General features: G+C 48.4%; 1 protein-coding gene across 13 annotated transcripts in view; it reads left to right on the top strand.

Moving 5' to 3' along the window:
• The window catches only part of ADGRB1 (adhesion G protein-coupled receptor B1), a 252,847-nt gene that overhangs the window by 140,136 nt on the left and 97,773 nt on the right, over window positions 1-14,938 (top strand). For all 13 annotated transcript variants that reach the window (XM_035316262.1, XM_035316249.1, XM_035316253.1 and 10 more), the window contains 5 exons: window positions 820-928; window positions 1,763-1,906; window positions 3,809-3,884; window positions 7,648-7,750; window positions 8,736-8,779. In XM_035316262.1, coding sequence (XP_035172153.1) covers window positions 820-928; window positions 1,763-1,906; window positions 3,809-3,884; window positions 7,648-7,750; window positions 8,736-8,779 — 476 coding nt within the window. The remainder of the gene's footprint in view (window positions 1-819; window positions 929-1,762; window positions 1,907-3,808; window positions 3,885-7,647; window positions 7,751-8,735; window positions 8,780-14,938) is intronic.

Here is a 14,938-nt window from a genome sequence, read left to right on the forward strand (position 1 = left end):
ATGAGACATCCAAATGTCTCTGAGGTGCTCCAGGTGGAAGGGAAAGCAGTGAGCCTCCCTTCAGTTCTGTTCCCTGCTTCTCCCTGGAGATCCTGTTGTGCTGCTTTGCTTTCTCCACATGTAAGAAACGTTCTCCCAAACATCCCACCTGACAGAAAGTCTAAAACCAGCCTGCTAGAAACCTGCCCTTTGTGCATGCCAACAGTGTAGGCTGGAGCTTTTGGGTGATAACAAAGCTAACTGTCCTGGAGGGGGAAAAGTCTGGTGGGCTCCCCCTCAGTAGGTTATTTATATACAGCCTTCCTCTGACTCTACACATTGAAGGCTTTCTGAAGCCAGAATGTGTTTCTCAGGCCAAACATTGCAGTACCTGAGGGTCAGGGAGGTCTAAGGTTTGAGAGAGGCTCTCAAGATTTGACATAGGGCTGATATTCAACACTGACCACTCTTCACTTTCTGATGAGACGTCTCTGGAAGGGCAAATTGTCTCTGGCAGTAGAGATAATCTTGAGGAAGAAGATGATGATACCATAGATTACCTGCTCCAGACAACCCCTGATATTTCTCTTTGCTTTGCTTTGAGATATTGTGCTCCATACTCAGTTTTATCAATTACTCTTTCCTATCTTTTTTATTATTATTATTATTGTAGGCTTCCTTAGCATTTCTCAGCCCTCGTTCTCCACAGCTCCATAATATTCCCTTATATCCAGTGTATGCCTCCAGTACCAGTGTGAGGACAAAAACCTTTGCCTTCAGATAAACTCGTGCTGGACTTTTTGTTATCCGTGCTACCAAGTGTTCTCCTTCTCTCTGCAGATAGGGCCAAATGCCAAGGAGCTGTTCAGGTTGGTGGAGGATTTCATTGATGTCATCGGCTTCCGCATGAAAGATTTCCGGGATTCCTACCAAGTGACGGACAACCTGGGTGAGCTGATTTGCACTCCTCGTGTCGGGTGTAGACCCCGGGAAGCTGTAATTGCAGGGCAATGTGTATAACCCGAAAGGTGGGGAGGGAAGGAGGGGAGCCAGCGGGAGGTGGAACATCAAAATGTCTGGGGAAGAATGTGGATGGACAGAACTATGGGGTGGCTTTTCTCCAAATAATCAAGGACTTCACCCTGAAGAAGGTCATGGAGAGATTTGAGAGATATCTATAGAACCGTGAATGGAGAACAGATGACAAACTGGGAAGAATTAAGCTGCTTCCTTTTATTTTTTAATACAAGAGCCGCACAGCAGCCAATGAAGTGATCAGGCAGCAGGCGAACAGCAGGCAGCATTTGATTTATGCTGTACGCACAATCGCAGCATGGAGCTTGGGGCCGGAGGATGCTGCAGAAGCCAAAAAGTACAGATGGGTTCGTGATGGGATTAGGAAAATGCACAGAGGAGAGGTCCATTGGTGGCTGTTAAAGTTGATGGTCTGGATGCAACCCCTAGCTGAGGAAGTCTGCTGACAGGTCCAGAGAAGTCTTGGCTTTCTCTTTCTTGCACTTCCCAAAGGAGATGCTACTGGCCACTCCTGGAGATGTGGTGTGGGAGCAGAAAAAACTCTCTTCTGCCAGGTTTAGTGCAGACAGGTCCGTTTCACTGAGCAGAAGTATGAGACCAAACAATTCATGTCACCCAGAGCTACTGAGATCCACCCTCATGGTTCTGCTACCCGATTTCCCACTGTTGCCTCCAGTGGGTTTTTCAGCACGTGTGAATTTGTTGAGGCTGGTCTTGCTTACTGCTTTTATCTGTTGCTTCCCTCTAGTCCTCGGCATTCACAAGCTGCCCGCTAATGCAGCAACTGACATCACCTTCCCCATGAAAGGCTGGAGGGGCATGGTGGACTGGGCCAAGAATTCAGAGGACAAGGTCACTGTCTCCAAGAGCATCCTGTCTTCGGGGCTGGCAGGTAGGCAGCACAGTCAAAGCACTCCAGGAGAAAAGGTCTTCTTCGTTTTCTAAGAGATGTTCCTTCCTTTTGGCTGATCTTCAAGCTCTCCTCCCAGCTGAGCTGGCTCACAAAAGCTCACCATAGCATTGCTAAGTACAAAGAAAGCTTTTAAAGGTGGTCAGACCGAAGGCTGAATGTGAACGCCTTGCCCAAGCTCAGGAGGAGGCTTAGTGCCTGGGGATGTTTGTCTTCAAAATCAGCAGCATGCTTAAAACAGAGCAGGAGTCAGCACAAAAAAATCAGGGCAACACTATCTTGATGATTGCTTCTTCCAAGGCTTCTGAACCTGAAAAGAAGTGAAAAAAACCTTGTGTGTGCAGAGGGTTGCTCTGTTTTTGGTTCATATGGGTTCTGAGCTCCATCCACAGTCATCTTCAGGGCATGTTGAAATGAGTGTCTCAGGCCTCCTTGAATATGCTGGGTTTCTAATAGGGGAAAACACAAGCCGTTGTCTCTGTTGGTACCTTATAGGTACAGTTAATGAGCACAGGAAAGGCAGGTGTAATAGGGGAACGGTCATGTAAGCAAACAATGCTGTAAGTGTCCTCCAAGACTGGGTCTGGTCCTGGAAAAGCCGTCTAAGGATGAGCAGCTGAGGCTTACAAACCTCCAGTTCTATCACAGCCAGGATCCTTTGCCTTCTTGGGGGGTGCTGGGATAACCCAGCCTTGGGTTATCTAGCCCGAAACTTGGGGTTTTGCTTGCTCACAGTCTCATAGGAACACACATTTCTTCGGTAAATGTCCTACTGCATTCAGTTAGCACCAAGGGGAAAACTCTCTCCAAAGGCTGCAGGATCCCTGTGTTTGCACAGGGATTCACGGGAAAGGCCAAAAGACTGACAGCTTACCTGGAGAAGCAATGCTTATGCGATTGCTCTGCAAGCCTGTCAGTCTCCCCTGTCTTCCACCCACCTTATTTGAGCCCAATTTCACAAAAATATATATATATATATATGTATATATATATCCAGAGTTGTTTCTGCCCTGCGCAGAGCGTGTGGCCACATTCTAGGCTCAGCCTCAGTACGAGACACCAGAGAAACCCCACAGCAGGCTGCTTCCCTGGCTTTCCTCATCTCCAAGTGATTTATTTCTTCTCCCCTTATAATTCATCCGCGGGGACGCCCCTGCTGCCTGTTCTTTCCCCAGCAAAGCTCTCGCTGTTTTTATCTGGGGTGCAGGAGGAGGCCGAGCGGCGTGCCCGGAGGTCGCGCGGGGCATCCAGGCTCCTTTGGGACCACGATCCCTGCAGCCTCCCGAGGCATCACGCGAGTGATGGGGTCAGGCCCCTCCTGGGCTGCCCTTGTTGGCTCGCGTGCAGCTCTTCTCTGACAGCTCGATGGCTGAGGAAGAGGACAAACACCTCTGGGTGGCTGCAAGAGACCTCACCCTGCGTATTTTGCCCGCTGTGGTGCTGTCAGAGGGATTAGTGGGATCTCTGGAGGGGAAGGCACCAGGCTGGTTATTCAGGATGAGTAAGCCTTACCTGCAGGCAAGCAGCGTCACCTCAGAGGTGCTCGTTCCTCCCTTCGGTCCGATGGAGACTCAATGTGGTGACGGCAGCACCTGCATCCCACCGCAGGGATGCTGGCAACGGCTGTGCAACGGCAGAAACCCCCACGAGAGGTCCAATCCTGCACCTGGCTGACACCTTCTGGGGCACACATTTCTCTCTGTCACAGGGCAAGGGAACAAGGAAGCACAGATTTCAATCCAGCCCCTTCTCTGCCATGCCCCATGTGCTGTCCTGGTGGGTTTGGGGGGGGGGGAGGGCAAAAAGGGGTCAGCTGAAGGGACAGACGACATCCCGATTGTCTCAGTGTTGTTTTCTTCTTCCCTTTCCTCCGGTGTCTTGCAGAGACAGACGATTCTTCTGTCTTCGTGGTGGGGACCGTGCTGTACCGGAACGTGGGCAACATCCTCTCGCTCCAGAGGTAAGAGCTGGTGAGGTCACACCTGGTGCTGGGTCCAGTATGAGAGCCCTGGGCACACTGGGGGAGCCCTGGGAACACTGGGGAGATCCCAGTGCCAGGTCCCACGGGGCAGCAGGGCCTGGAGACCCCCTGCCATGAGGAGAGGCTGCAAGAGCTGGGGCTGCTCGGCCTGGAGAGGAGGAGGCTCCAGGGGATCCCACCAATACCTGCAGGGAGGTGCGGGGAGGACGGATCCAGGCTCTTGTCTATGGTGTCCAGCAACAGCACAAGAGGCACAAAGTGGTTCTCCCTGAACATCAGGATGCCCTTTCTGTGATGTGTGGGTGACAGAGCACTGCAGCACAATACCCAGAGAGGTTGTGGATTCCCCACCTTTGGAGATATATATATATATAAAAAATAGACATCTCTTGAGCAACCATCTCTAGACATCCCTGCTTGAGCATTGAGGTGGCCCCAGAAGACCTCCAGAGGTCCCTTCCAACCTTAGCCCTATGAGGAGGGCTCTGCCTGGTGAGGACAAGCAGCTGGGAGCATCACCAATTTTCCTGCCGATCCCCCAGGCTGCAGAGCCCTGGTCGCCCAGGAAAATACCAAAGGTGCAACGTGGCAGGATTTGGCTCAGTCGTGAAAAAGTTTTGACCCCCACGAACTGATATTCGGGTGGGACCATGCTCATCTATATTAGATTTGCTTGCTGGAGGGGCAGGAAGGCTTTGTCCCAGCCGTGCAGCCCTGGCAGAAGAGGAAGCACAGTGCTGGTGCTACTGCGCCCCTGCCTGCTAGCTTCCTGCTCTCCACCACTGAGGGGTTCCCCATCCCCAGGGATTTGGGGGACTTAAGAAATAGGGGCATGGGTGACCAGCTTCCAGCTGGGTAGCTGCCAGCCCCAGCGAGCCCTTCAGGAGCATCACGGCAGAAGACATGCTCAGGGAGAGGCGAGCAGCGGAGCGGCACGCTTGGCCGCACATCTGCCACGTTCCCAGCAACCCGCCTCAGGCACCCAAGCTTTTGTGTTCAGCACTCTCTTCCCTTTCCTTCTCCCTTTCTCATGCTCTCTCACTCTCTTTTTTTTTTCTTTATTTATTTTTCTGAGACTGGGACTGAGATAGTAAATTCAGCATCCTAAGGCACCTTCTAAATCTGTTCTGCACTGATTAGCGTGAGCCCATTTACCATAAACACCAGGGCATCTCTTCTCACTGATAATCATTTAAATACCTACAGATTTAGCACTGGCAATGGCAAAAGAGCTCCAAGTGAGTGCAGAGAGGAATTAACAAGCCAGCCAACTGTATTCTGTAATATCTTCCATTACGGCGCTGGGAATTAGATCAGAAGGGCAATAAACATCATTGGCTCAAATGATCCAGCGGTATTTCAGTGTTTTCTGGCCAAGCAGTGAATGAGCTCCGAAAACCAGCAGCTGCAGCACCGCCGCCGCCGAGCAGTGTTCCTGAGGGAGGGCTGATTTAAGACGTTCCTTAATTAAAGGACTGTCCCTCTTTAAAAAATCCAGAGCCCTGAATCACCTGTGGCTATACGAGGCCAAAAAAAAAAAAGGAGGTAATAGGAGTGGCAGCAGAGCAGTACCTCTTAATTCACCGCCGTGCAAATGGACACAGCAAGAAAAAAGGGGAATGTCTTTAAATAACCATGTAGCCGTGTAGTACCTGCCTACGGGGTAAAAATATTTCTGACCACAAAGGAGAGCAGCTATTCCTGGGTACACGTGAGCATTAAGGACCCGCATCCTGGGTTTGACCACATCGGCTCAATGCAGAGTGATTTTTCCTTAAGGAAAGACAAACAAAAAAAAAAACCAAAAACTAATGTAGGTTTAATTCAGCAAACTGCACCAGCTGAGCTCTTCCTGATTGTCCCAGTTTACCTCTCCCAAGCAGCAATCCCTTATCTCAGCCACATTTGTCCCCTTGGACCCAGAAAGCCCTGAGCAGAACCAGTAGCTCTGTGCTCAGAGCTTGCATTTTTCAGGTGCAGATGTGTTTCCAGGCTCTGGGCTGATGACTGGGGATAACTTCTGGTTGGGCTGGGACAACCTGGCTCTTTAGCAGTCTGCATGGGAACATCTTCTGTGTGCTAGCAGGTTACCACACTGCAAATCTTTCTGCTTTTATTTGCAACACCAATCTTTGCGTGATCTGCAGCCTTTAAAAGGATGTTTCCATGCCACATTGGTTGTTCACACAAACACTGGGCAGTGCTGAACCAAGACCTGACCCTTCCAGACCCAGCGACTAATGAAGCCATGCATGGATGTTTGCCTTTCAGCAACTCTAGTTTTTTTGGCTTTTCTACAGCTGCCTACATTTTAAAGATTGCAGCTGACATTTACTCCCATTGACTTCCCCCTTTACTCATCCTTTGTAGACTGTTTTTTGTGCTTCATTGCTTCTTCTTTTTGATTTTTTTTTTTCTTTAACTTTCTAAAATAGTGTTGTTCCCTCTGCTGTTGGTGCAATAATGTCTTTCTAAACATCCACTTGCACACCCTTGGATGATTCCAAGTTTATTTTGTTTTGGATTTTGGTGTTATTTTTATGCTTCTTTTTATTAAATTGTATTCTTATTTTAAACCCACTTGCCCTTAAGCAAGTACAATTCTTTTTTAGGTAATCCTTTTGTAAAAGGAGGATAAGACCCAGACAGAGAAGTGAACAATTTTGCCAATGCCAGGAGACTTGGTGAAGTTTTGGATGGGGAGGGATTTCCATCAGTGCAGGAAGGGCTGGGAGCAGCCTGATGCCTGTCCCACTCTCCTACCCATTCCCTCCCGTAATACTTTGAAGGACAGCCTTGTCAGCTGCTGGCCACAAATTCTTTTACATATTTAGACACCCAATTCTTTCCCTGCCGGGATCCCCTGTGTATTTAGGTGTCCAGTATCCCGTGAAGTGCCTGCAAAGAGTTTGGCTTTTCAAGTACCATCAGTAGAGTTACGGGAAGTATCCCCTTCCTTCCTGCTCATCTCAACAACCGAATCTCTTGGGCCTGCCAGAATTAATAAAGTCTTTGTCTGGCATGGGCATTTAGGCAGCCACACATGAGAGGCTTGGCCTCTTTGCATTTCCTTTTGATGCTCAGAGGCTGGAGATACACATCAGTGCCTCTGGTAATGAGCTTCATGTGGTGTCCCACGACCTGTTAAAGGCTGCTACGGCAAACTTGTACTGCAAGGCAGATTGAGGCAGACTTAGAGAGAAAGGAGAGAAAGAGAGAGAGAGATAAAAAGAAAGAAAGAAAGAAAGAAAGAAAGAAAGAAAGAAAGAAAGAAAGAAAGAAAGAAAGAAAGAAAGAAAGAAAGAAAAAGAAAGAAAGAAAGAAAGAAAGAAAGAAAGGACTATTTTTTTCCCCCACTTTTTTGTGAGGATATGAAATGAACTCTGTTTCTTCATGTCAGGGCCAGAAAATATATCTGGGACCATGTTATTGCGAGGCTAGCTATGGCCTTTAAGTCCAGTGGCTGCAGGGGTCCATAACGCATTTCATAAATGGTCTCATTCCTGGGGAAATAAATGCAGAGTGGCTGTGCGGGGAGCTGGAAGGGCAGAGGGCAGGGTCCATCACCAGCAGGTGTCTTTGATGGCATTTTAAAGTAATGGGGCCAGTTCTTTCTGTACTGTAGTCACCAAATCTTGTACAACTACTGACGAATGCAGTGGGACTCAACGTTTTGCAAAGGGATGCAGTGGGATTCAGCACCAGTGGCCATTAAAGCACATCTTCTCACTTCTCTTCCCAGGAACAGCACTATCCTAAACTCCAAGGTCATCTCTGTGACTGTGAAGCCATTTCCCCGGTCTCTCCTCACCCCCCTGGAAATCGAGTTCTCCCACCTGTACAATGTAAGTCTTTACTGAGAACCTGCACCACCCCACGTCCGTGTTTTGTTTCTTCCTTGCCAAGGCAGGAGGAGAATGATGGCACTCCTTGTACAGGAAAACACGGGCATACTTGACCCACATTCACATCACTTCACTGTGAGGCTTGGCTGTGGGCAAAAAAAAATGTACATTCATCAGAAAATAGGCGATGACAGTGATGTTCCTGGGTGAAGGAAGAGGGAGGGGAAAAGTTGTTTTGATTGATGCTTGCAATGTTCCTCGCAGATACCACTAGAGACTTGAATATTATTGTTGTGGTCAGTGCTGTAAAAGGCAGATGAAGATCCCCTCCAGGTTCCCCTGGCCAACCCCAAGCAGATGTACATGAGGGACATTTACATAACCCCAGGTCCCTTCTTGTCGTGGGTTTCAGATGTCCTCCTGAGGCTCTGGAACATGAGTATTAGATCTGTCATGTAGCTGCTTTGGGCCTTCCAGGAAGAATTTTCTATAGTGCACAAAGACAGCTGCAGAAGAAGGAATGATAAACGTATTTCAGGGGCTTTAACCACACATGGTCACCCACTATAGGTCATGGCTCTTTGGAGAACTGTGTCCCACAGCAGGTCGTGGTGTATTTGATCCACTTTCCAGAAGGGAGCAGCAAAAGGATTCTGTATGAGAGGAGGGACGAGGAAGGACATCAGTAGGTGGAGACAGGCTTTGGAGTCAAACCCTTGCGCAGTCCTTGTATTGATAGAGAGCAAAGTGAGGCCCTTTTGACCCAAAGTGAGGCACCTTTTGACCCAGGGGTGAAAGAAGCTGCTCCAAGGGCTCATATCCATGCTCCATGTCAGACACACCATGCTTAAAGTAGTGGAAACTGTTCAGTAGGACCTGAATAGTTCTTTCTTGTTGCTCCAAATACCCCACAAACAGCCCAGCACTGATTTGCTTCATTTTTCTTTTCTTTTCTTTTCTTTTTTTTTTTTTTTTCTGTTGACAGGGAACCACCAACCAGACCTGCATCCTGTGGGACGAAAATGAGGGGTGAGTTTTGTGGCTTTCTCTTTACTCTCACAGGCTGGTGTGCTTTTGGGGTGAGATCCTCACAGTTTTAGCAGTGATGTGTCAGTCTGTTATAGTTGCTTGAAATCTTTACTCTGTTTTTTCATGCATCAAACTCCATGGCTGGCAAAGCCCTTTGCCCTGGTGGGGACCACTTTTTCCTTCACACAGATGCATCTCTCCTGGTGCTGTATATTAGTGTCAGCTGAACTGGGTCTTATATTTAAAGAACTAAATTCAGGTTTGTCAGTGTAACGCGTGAAGGGATCTGTGTGCCAAGAGCATCACGTACCTGCAGCAGGACATCATCTTAGTCTGAGCAGGGATTTTCTGTGTGCTTCTGCTCACAGGGAGAGAGGTTTGTGTTTTCCTTTGACCCCAGCCCACATTTTGCAGGAGTAGCTTCTCGTTTTGACTCTTCCAACTTTGGATGTCACAAAGCGAGGAATACGTGAACTGAGACCCAGGACCATGGAGTCATCTGCAGATGGCTCTAAATTAACATTGACAGAGCAGTGTTTGGCTCTCTTCAATGCTCACACCAAACTGTGCACCGTAAGAAGAATGATGCAAAATCAGAGCTCACTTGTTGCAAATATAGCCTGCCGTGGTGAAGTATGTGTTGTGCTACTGTGATATAGTAAAGTGATTTCCATGAGGACTGCTGCCACAGCTGGCTGTGATCAGGATGCCTTGAGTGATGTGATAGAGTTTAGCAGGGAAAAAAAAAATCCAAAGGTATTAATTCATGTGTCTAATGTGTCAGGACCATGAATTCCATATGGAAAATAGTTGAGAAAAACTGCTAAAAAAGGAAAAAGAAAAAAAAAGTATTCCGAAAATGTGCTCTCAAATCCTGAATGAACTTAACGAGGGCCCGAAGTGTTTGGTTTAATGGTGCTTTTACTTCGTTAACTTTTGCATCTCAGTTTGAGGACCGACCTGACTCCTTTTCTGCTTACATTCAGTTTTCCCCCTTGAGATCTCATGCATTTGGCACATACCTCTGCTTTTATTAATATTTATTATTATTATCCCCAGCATCTGAAAAATGGTTTTATTCTTCCCCTTTCACGCTCCATTAAGCAGCATATACACACATAGGCGGGCAACATATTTGCAGTCAGTTCTTGTTGGTCTGTGATTAATTTGGCGTGTATGAGTGGATCCAAGTGAAAGCTGAGGAACCCAGGGGAACTCTGAGCTTGTGAAACCTCATCCGTGTTATCCACCAGGACAGCGCTGGTCTCTCTGGCTTACCGGGGAAATTGCTCCAGCACTTGAGGACGGTCGGTATTCGAGAGCAGGGTCTGGACCTCGAGTGCTCGGCTGACCTCACGCAGCAGGACATGGGTGGAATTAATAAATGGGGATTGTACTGTATTGCCTACATGCCAGAGAGCAGATTCAGTCTGTAGGGCAGCCAAAAGGAGAGGGTAGTCTACAGGTGGGAAGCCTCAGGAGGGAGCTTGGACAGGAGCTATCTAACGAGAGGGTTGTGTCCAGAAGGTTGGGGATATTTCTTTCTTACTTACCACCATGAATTATTTGAGAAAGGAAAGAACAAAATCCAGTCTGCACATGGTAGGATTTGAGGTGGGGTGAGGGTATTCAGAGTGGACACACATCTGCTGAAGCTGGCACTGCAACGTGCCCGGCGTGAGAACCATGAAGAGTTGCCCAGTGCTGGATGTGGTTTGAGGAGCTTGGATGCCACTGCAGATCTGGGGGCAAACCAGTGCCCATCGCCTCCACCTTATCCTGGCAGCTCTGGCTGCTCCTCATGCTTGTTCCCAAGGCTTGGCAGCTTCTTCAGCTTCTTGTCGTCTCTCTGCAGGCGCGGGATGTTAGGACTATTTCAGTCTAACCCATGGCATCAAAGGACGGGCTCAGAGCTAAGAGCAAAGCAAGCAATTTCTTGGCACTGGCACCGGGGTTCAGTTCTCATGGGTGGTTTCCAAAACCCCAGCAGATTGTTTGCACAAATGCTGCTGCTAAAGCTCGTCTTTGTGCACGCACGCACTTGTTTTCAACCAGCATTTGCAGTCTCGAGCAGTTGATGTCTCCAAAATGCTGGTGTCAGCAGATTTTGCAAGGGGATGTTGCAAAGCTAGACCTGATCCCGTGAGCTCTGGCAAGGGGAGCTGCAAAGCTGTTTGCACAAGGTTTTAAAGCTGATTTGCCACCACTTCTGCCTCCTGGGAAAGTCTGGGAAATGAAAGGCAAACTCTGCAAACCCTATTGTCCAGGACTGAATGCCCACCTCCAGCTTGAGCTGCACCCTGGAGCTCTCAAGGGTTTTAGATCACTGTTTTTGATACTTGTTTCCTGACTGGAGTAAGTTTTATTTTATTTTAGGTTTCCCTGGGTCTGTTGCCTGGTACATGGCTGAGGTCATGGCTGGCGACTCAGGAAACCCTGAGGTTCAGTTGCACTTACGTGGGTTCCCCTTTGCTCCCACCTTCTTCTTCCCGCAACCTCTCTCTCTCTCTCTCTCTTTTAACTGGAAATTAGCCCACTGGTTGGTCTCATAAGATGCTTGTGCAAGCGGGCGAATGTCAGAAAATCCTATTTCCCAGCTCTGACCAATTTAATGGCTCTACGGCTCCATTTCACATGTTTTTTCCCCTGCCATATTCCCCACAAAACCATAGACAACTTCCCATGGTGTTGCTTACTCAGAAGACACTCCTCTCTCTTATTCTGTCCCCTTTGCTGGCTCTCCATGCTCCTGCTCCAAGGCTGTGTCCCCAGTCACCCATCTGAGGCTGCAGATCCGACCTCCATTGCAGCAAACCAACCTCTGGATTTATCCCCTCTTATCCGATGTGACTGACCAGACACAGAGGCAGGGAACTCGAAGAGCTCCTGCCTGTTACTGCAGCCACCTGAGCTTTCAATCCCATCCAAAAGATGCTGTGGCCCTTTAAAGGCCGCTTAAAATCCATGGGCCGTGAAGGGTTGAACTGTAAAACTGCAATTAAAACTGACAATTATCATGTGGGCATGTGCTTCCTCCAAGACAGAGTTGTTAGAGCACATTAAAAAAAAAAAAAAAAAAAAAAAAAAAAAAAGGAAGAAACCCCCGGTGTTCATTCATTTGCATTTAGATAGATATTTAAGCTAGTATTATTAATAATGGATTTTTGATTCATTAATCCCAGCCCCTACAAGTGACTATTAGATTCGTGGGTGGCACCCCTCCGTTTCTTTTCTCTTCCTCTTGCCCCCAACTCTTCACACCATCAAATAAGAGGGGAGAAGATCAGGGACTCATTTCTGTTGTGTTGGGTGCTGCAAGTATGATTAATGAGCTTAGCACCGGCTGGGTAATTGAAAGTTGAAATCAGAGAATGATTTGGGATTCTCTGGCTCTTCTCCAAGGGTATTCATCTTGAGTAATTATTAGCTGCTTAGCACTGCCCAAGTTAAAGCCCAGGCAGGATCTGGTCTGGTGCTTCCTCTTTCTCCTGCTGGGATAGGATGGATGGAGGTGATGGATGCAATCATTTTCTGTGCTCTCATGTTCCTGTCCGCCACCAGATTTTTATTTCTCACCCGCTGTTGTTTGGCACACCAGGGGGATCTGGCCGGTCTGTGCTGCCAGGGGACTCATCCCACAGGGCTTGCTCTTAGAGGGGCTGGCAGGTTCCTGCCACCAACTTTTCTTCACTTCTGCGTCTCCGAGAAGAGCGTAATAACATAAAATAAAGCTCGGCATTGTATTAACTGCTCTTGAGAGACCTTCTGAGCCTTCACAAATATTTGCATAAAGAGCTTTTCACTCCTAGAAGAGAAAAAGCCTCAGGAATCTGTGGTTTTAATTCAAGGACACTCTTACCTTCCCTTGGGAAGGATCATCTGTTTCGGTAATTAAAGCCTTTAACCTATCTCGTTTAAGAAACGCAGACCTCGCTGTGGAGGAAGGTGCCCCGTGTGTGCCAAGGTTGGGCGTGGAAAAGATGAGTGGGTTGTGGGACAAGGCTGGGTCGCATCCTCCTGGCTCTGTCCCCAGCCAACGTCGGGCAGAAATCCCTCCCTGAGGATTCATGGGGTGTTTTATGATGCTGACAGACAGAGCAGACTATCAATCTGTTCCTCTTGGGACAAGCCAGAGGAGCCCAAAAGCATCTTTAAGAGGAGATGCCAGAATTTAGCCCCAGGGTCGCTGCGCTTGTGTAGTCCAGCCACCTCATGGGTGTTGCAGTGCTGCTGAATTACCTGAGGTTCCTAATTTCAGGATGGGAGGCTCAGGCTCTGATCCAGACAGTCCCAAGCTGCCTGAATTCCTGACCGCGTGCCCTGCGTGGGCACAGGAGAGCTGCTCTCTGCTGAGTGCTGCAGCATAGCACGAAGAGATGGACACTGCGCCCTGCTAGTTGGAAGCCTCTGATGCACTCGATAAAAAGAAAAGCATTTTATTTTTCTTCTCTGTGCTTTCCAGGATTTTAATGTAATCCCAGTCCTGGTGGTTACTCATTCATTGCCTTCAGAGTACATCTACAATAGGTCAGTTTCTTCTTGTACTCCCTGCCCGGTGTCACAAGAGAGGGCTCATACCTACAGCATCCCACGGAGACTTTCACACCAGCCCATCGCATCCACCTCCAGATAACTTCCCTTTGAAAGAAAGTTCCTTAACAGCAAGGAAAAAGCTTCCTTTTTCTTAACGCATCTTTTGCACATCATCTAGTGCACTCCCAGCCTTGCCACTGCCACACATCAAATGCCAACGCAGCCTGCATATGCTGACACAGATGGACGAGCGCCCCATGGTACAGGCTGCAAGGCAACTTTACAGCCCCAAAGCCCCATGAGAAGTCACTTCTCCCCTCTTTGCACCTACTCACTGCTCGTTATGCATTATATTTCCCGCTGCAGCTCTCCAGCCAGGTGTGCAGGAGCCACCTTGCTGGTGCCACGTCCTCCTACGCAAGGTTCCACCTTGCTTTAGCTGAAGCTGCAAAAGCTGCCTCTAGCTGAAAGCAGCCCTGGCCCAGCCCAGCTGACTGTACCTTCAGTGTGTACCCAGGCACATTGAATTCTGGCCCCAGGAGCCCCTTTTTAGGAGTAAACCAGAGTAGCCACAGCTTTTCTAATTCAGGGAAACCAGGGAAACCTCCAGTGCCTGAGGTCTGGCTTCCCAGCTTGCTCTCAGGGAGATGAGTCCAGGGTGAGCTGGTGCTGCTGGAAGCCCAGGGAACTGCCTCCAAGGGACTCCTTGGCCTTTGCTGAGTGACTCCACAGTCTGTGGGATGGGGAAAAGCAGGAGCTGGCTTTTTCTCTGGCGCCTTTCACAGCACAGGATGCAGGAGAAGCCGAGCAGTGCGACGCAGGGCTGGTGCTGCTGCCAACACAGCACGGTTTGATGGCTCTTGACAGAGGGGAAAGAGAAGATTCAGGGGCTCTGAATCGAATGCTCCAGCTTCTCCCTCGCTTTCCTAGCAAAACGGTCAAGAACACGAGTGGAATAAATTAATTGTCTTTATGGAGCTGGTTTGTAAGGCATGGAGCTGGGGTCTGATCGAGAGCCAGTGGCAGTCCAGCTTGTGCTCCTGGCTTGCGTGAAGCAGAAATATGGGCTCTGCACCCATTCCCCGGTGCATTTCTCCTGCATTTCCCTTGGAGTTTGCCTGTGCGGTACCTTGTATGTGCTGAGAGTGTAATAACACAGCGCAGCCTGTGTTGGTGGGGAGCTCAGATTTCCAGCTCCAGGCCTTTGAATGCAGAGTAAAAAATGAGGCTGGGGAAACTTGAAGCCCACCCTTGGTGTGCTCCAGCTCCACTGGGTCAATAGCCAACAGGGTGTGCTTTTGAAGCAACTTCCAGGCAGGCTCAGATATATGGAGGAGAGACAAACATCTGCAGTGTCAGGATGCTCAGCACATGAGCATCATGGAAAGTTCAGAGCAGAGCATGTTGTACATGGAAAATTCAGAGCAGAGTGGCTGTAGCTCCATGCAATTCTTTTTCTTCTTCTTTTTCTTTTTCTTCTTCTTTCTTTTTCTTTTTCTTTTTCTTTTTCTTTTTCTTTTTCTTTTTTCTTTTTCTTTTCTTCTTTTTCTTTTTTTTCTTTTTCTTTTTCTTTTTCTTCTTCTTTTTCTTTTTCTTTTTCTTTTTCTTTTTCTTTTTCTTTTTCTT

Source organism: Oxyura jamaicensis, chromosome 2, assembly GCF_011077185.1.
Source record: "Oxyura jamaicensis isolate SHBP4307 breed ruddy duck chromosome 2, BPBGC_Ojam_1.0, whole genome shotgun sequence".
Classification (NCBI taxonomy): Eukaryota; Metazoa; Chordata; class Aves; order Anseriformes; family Anatidae; genus Oxyura; species Oxyura jamaicensis.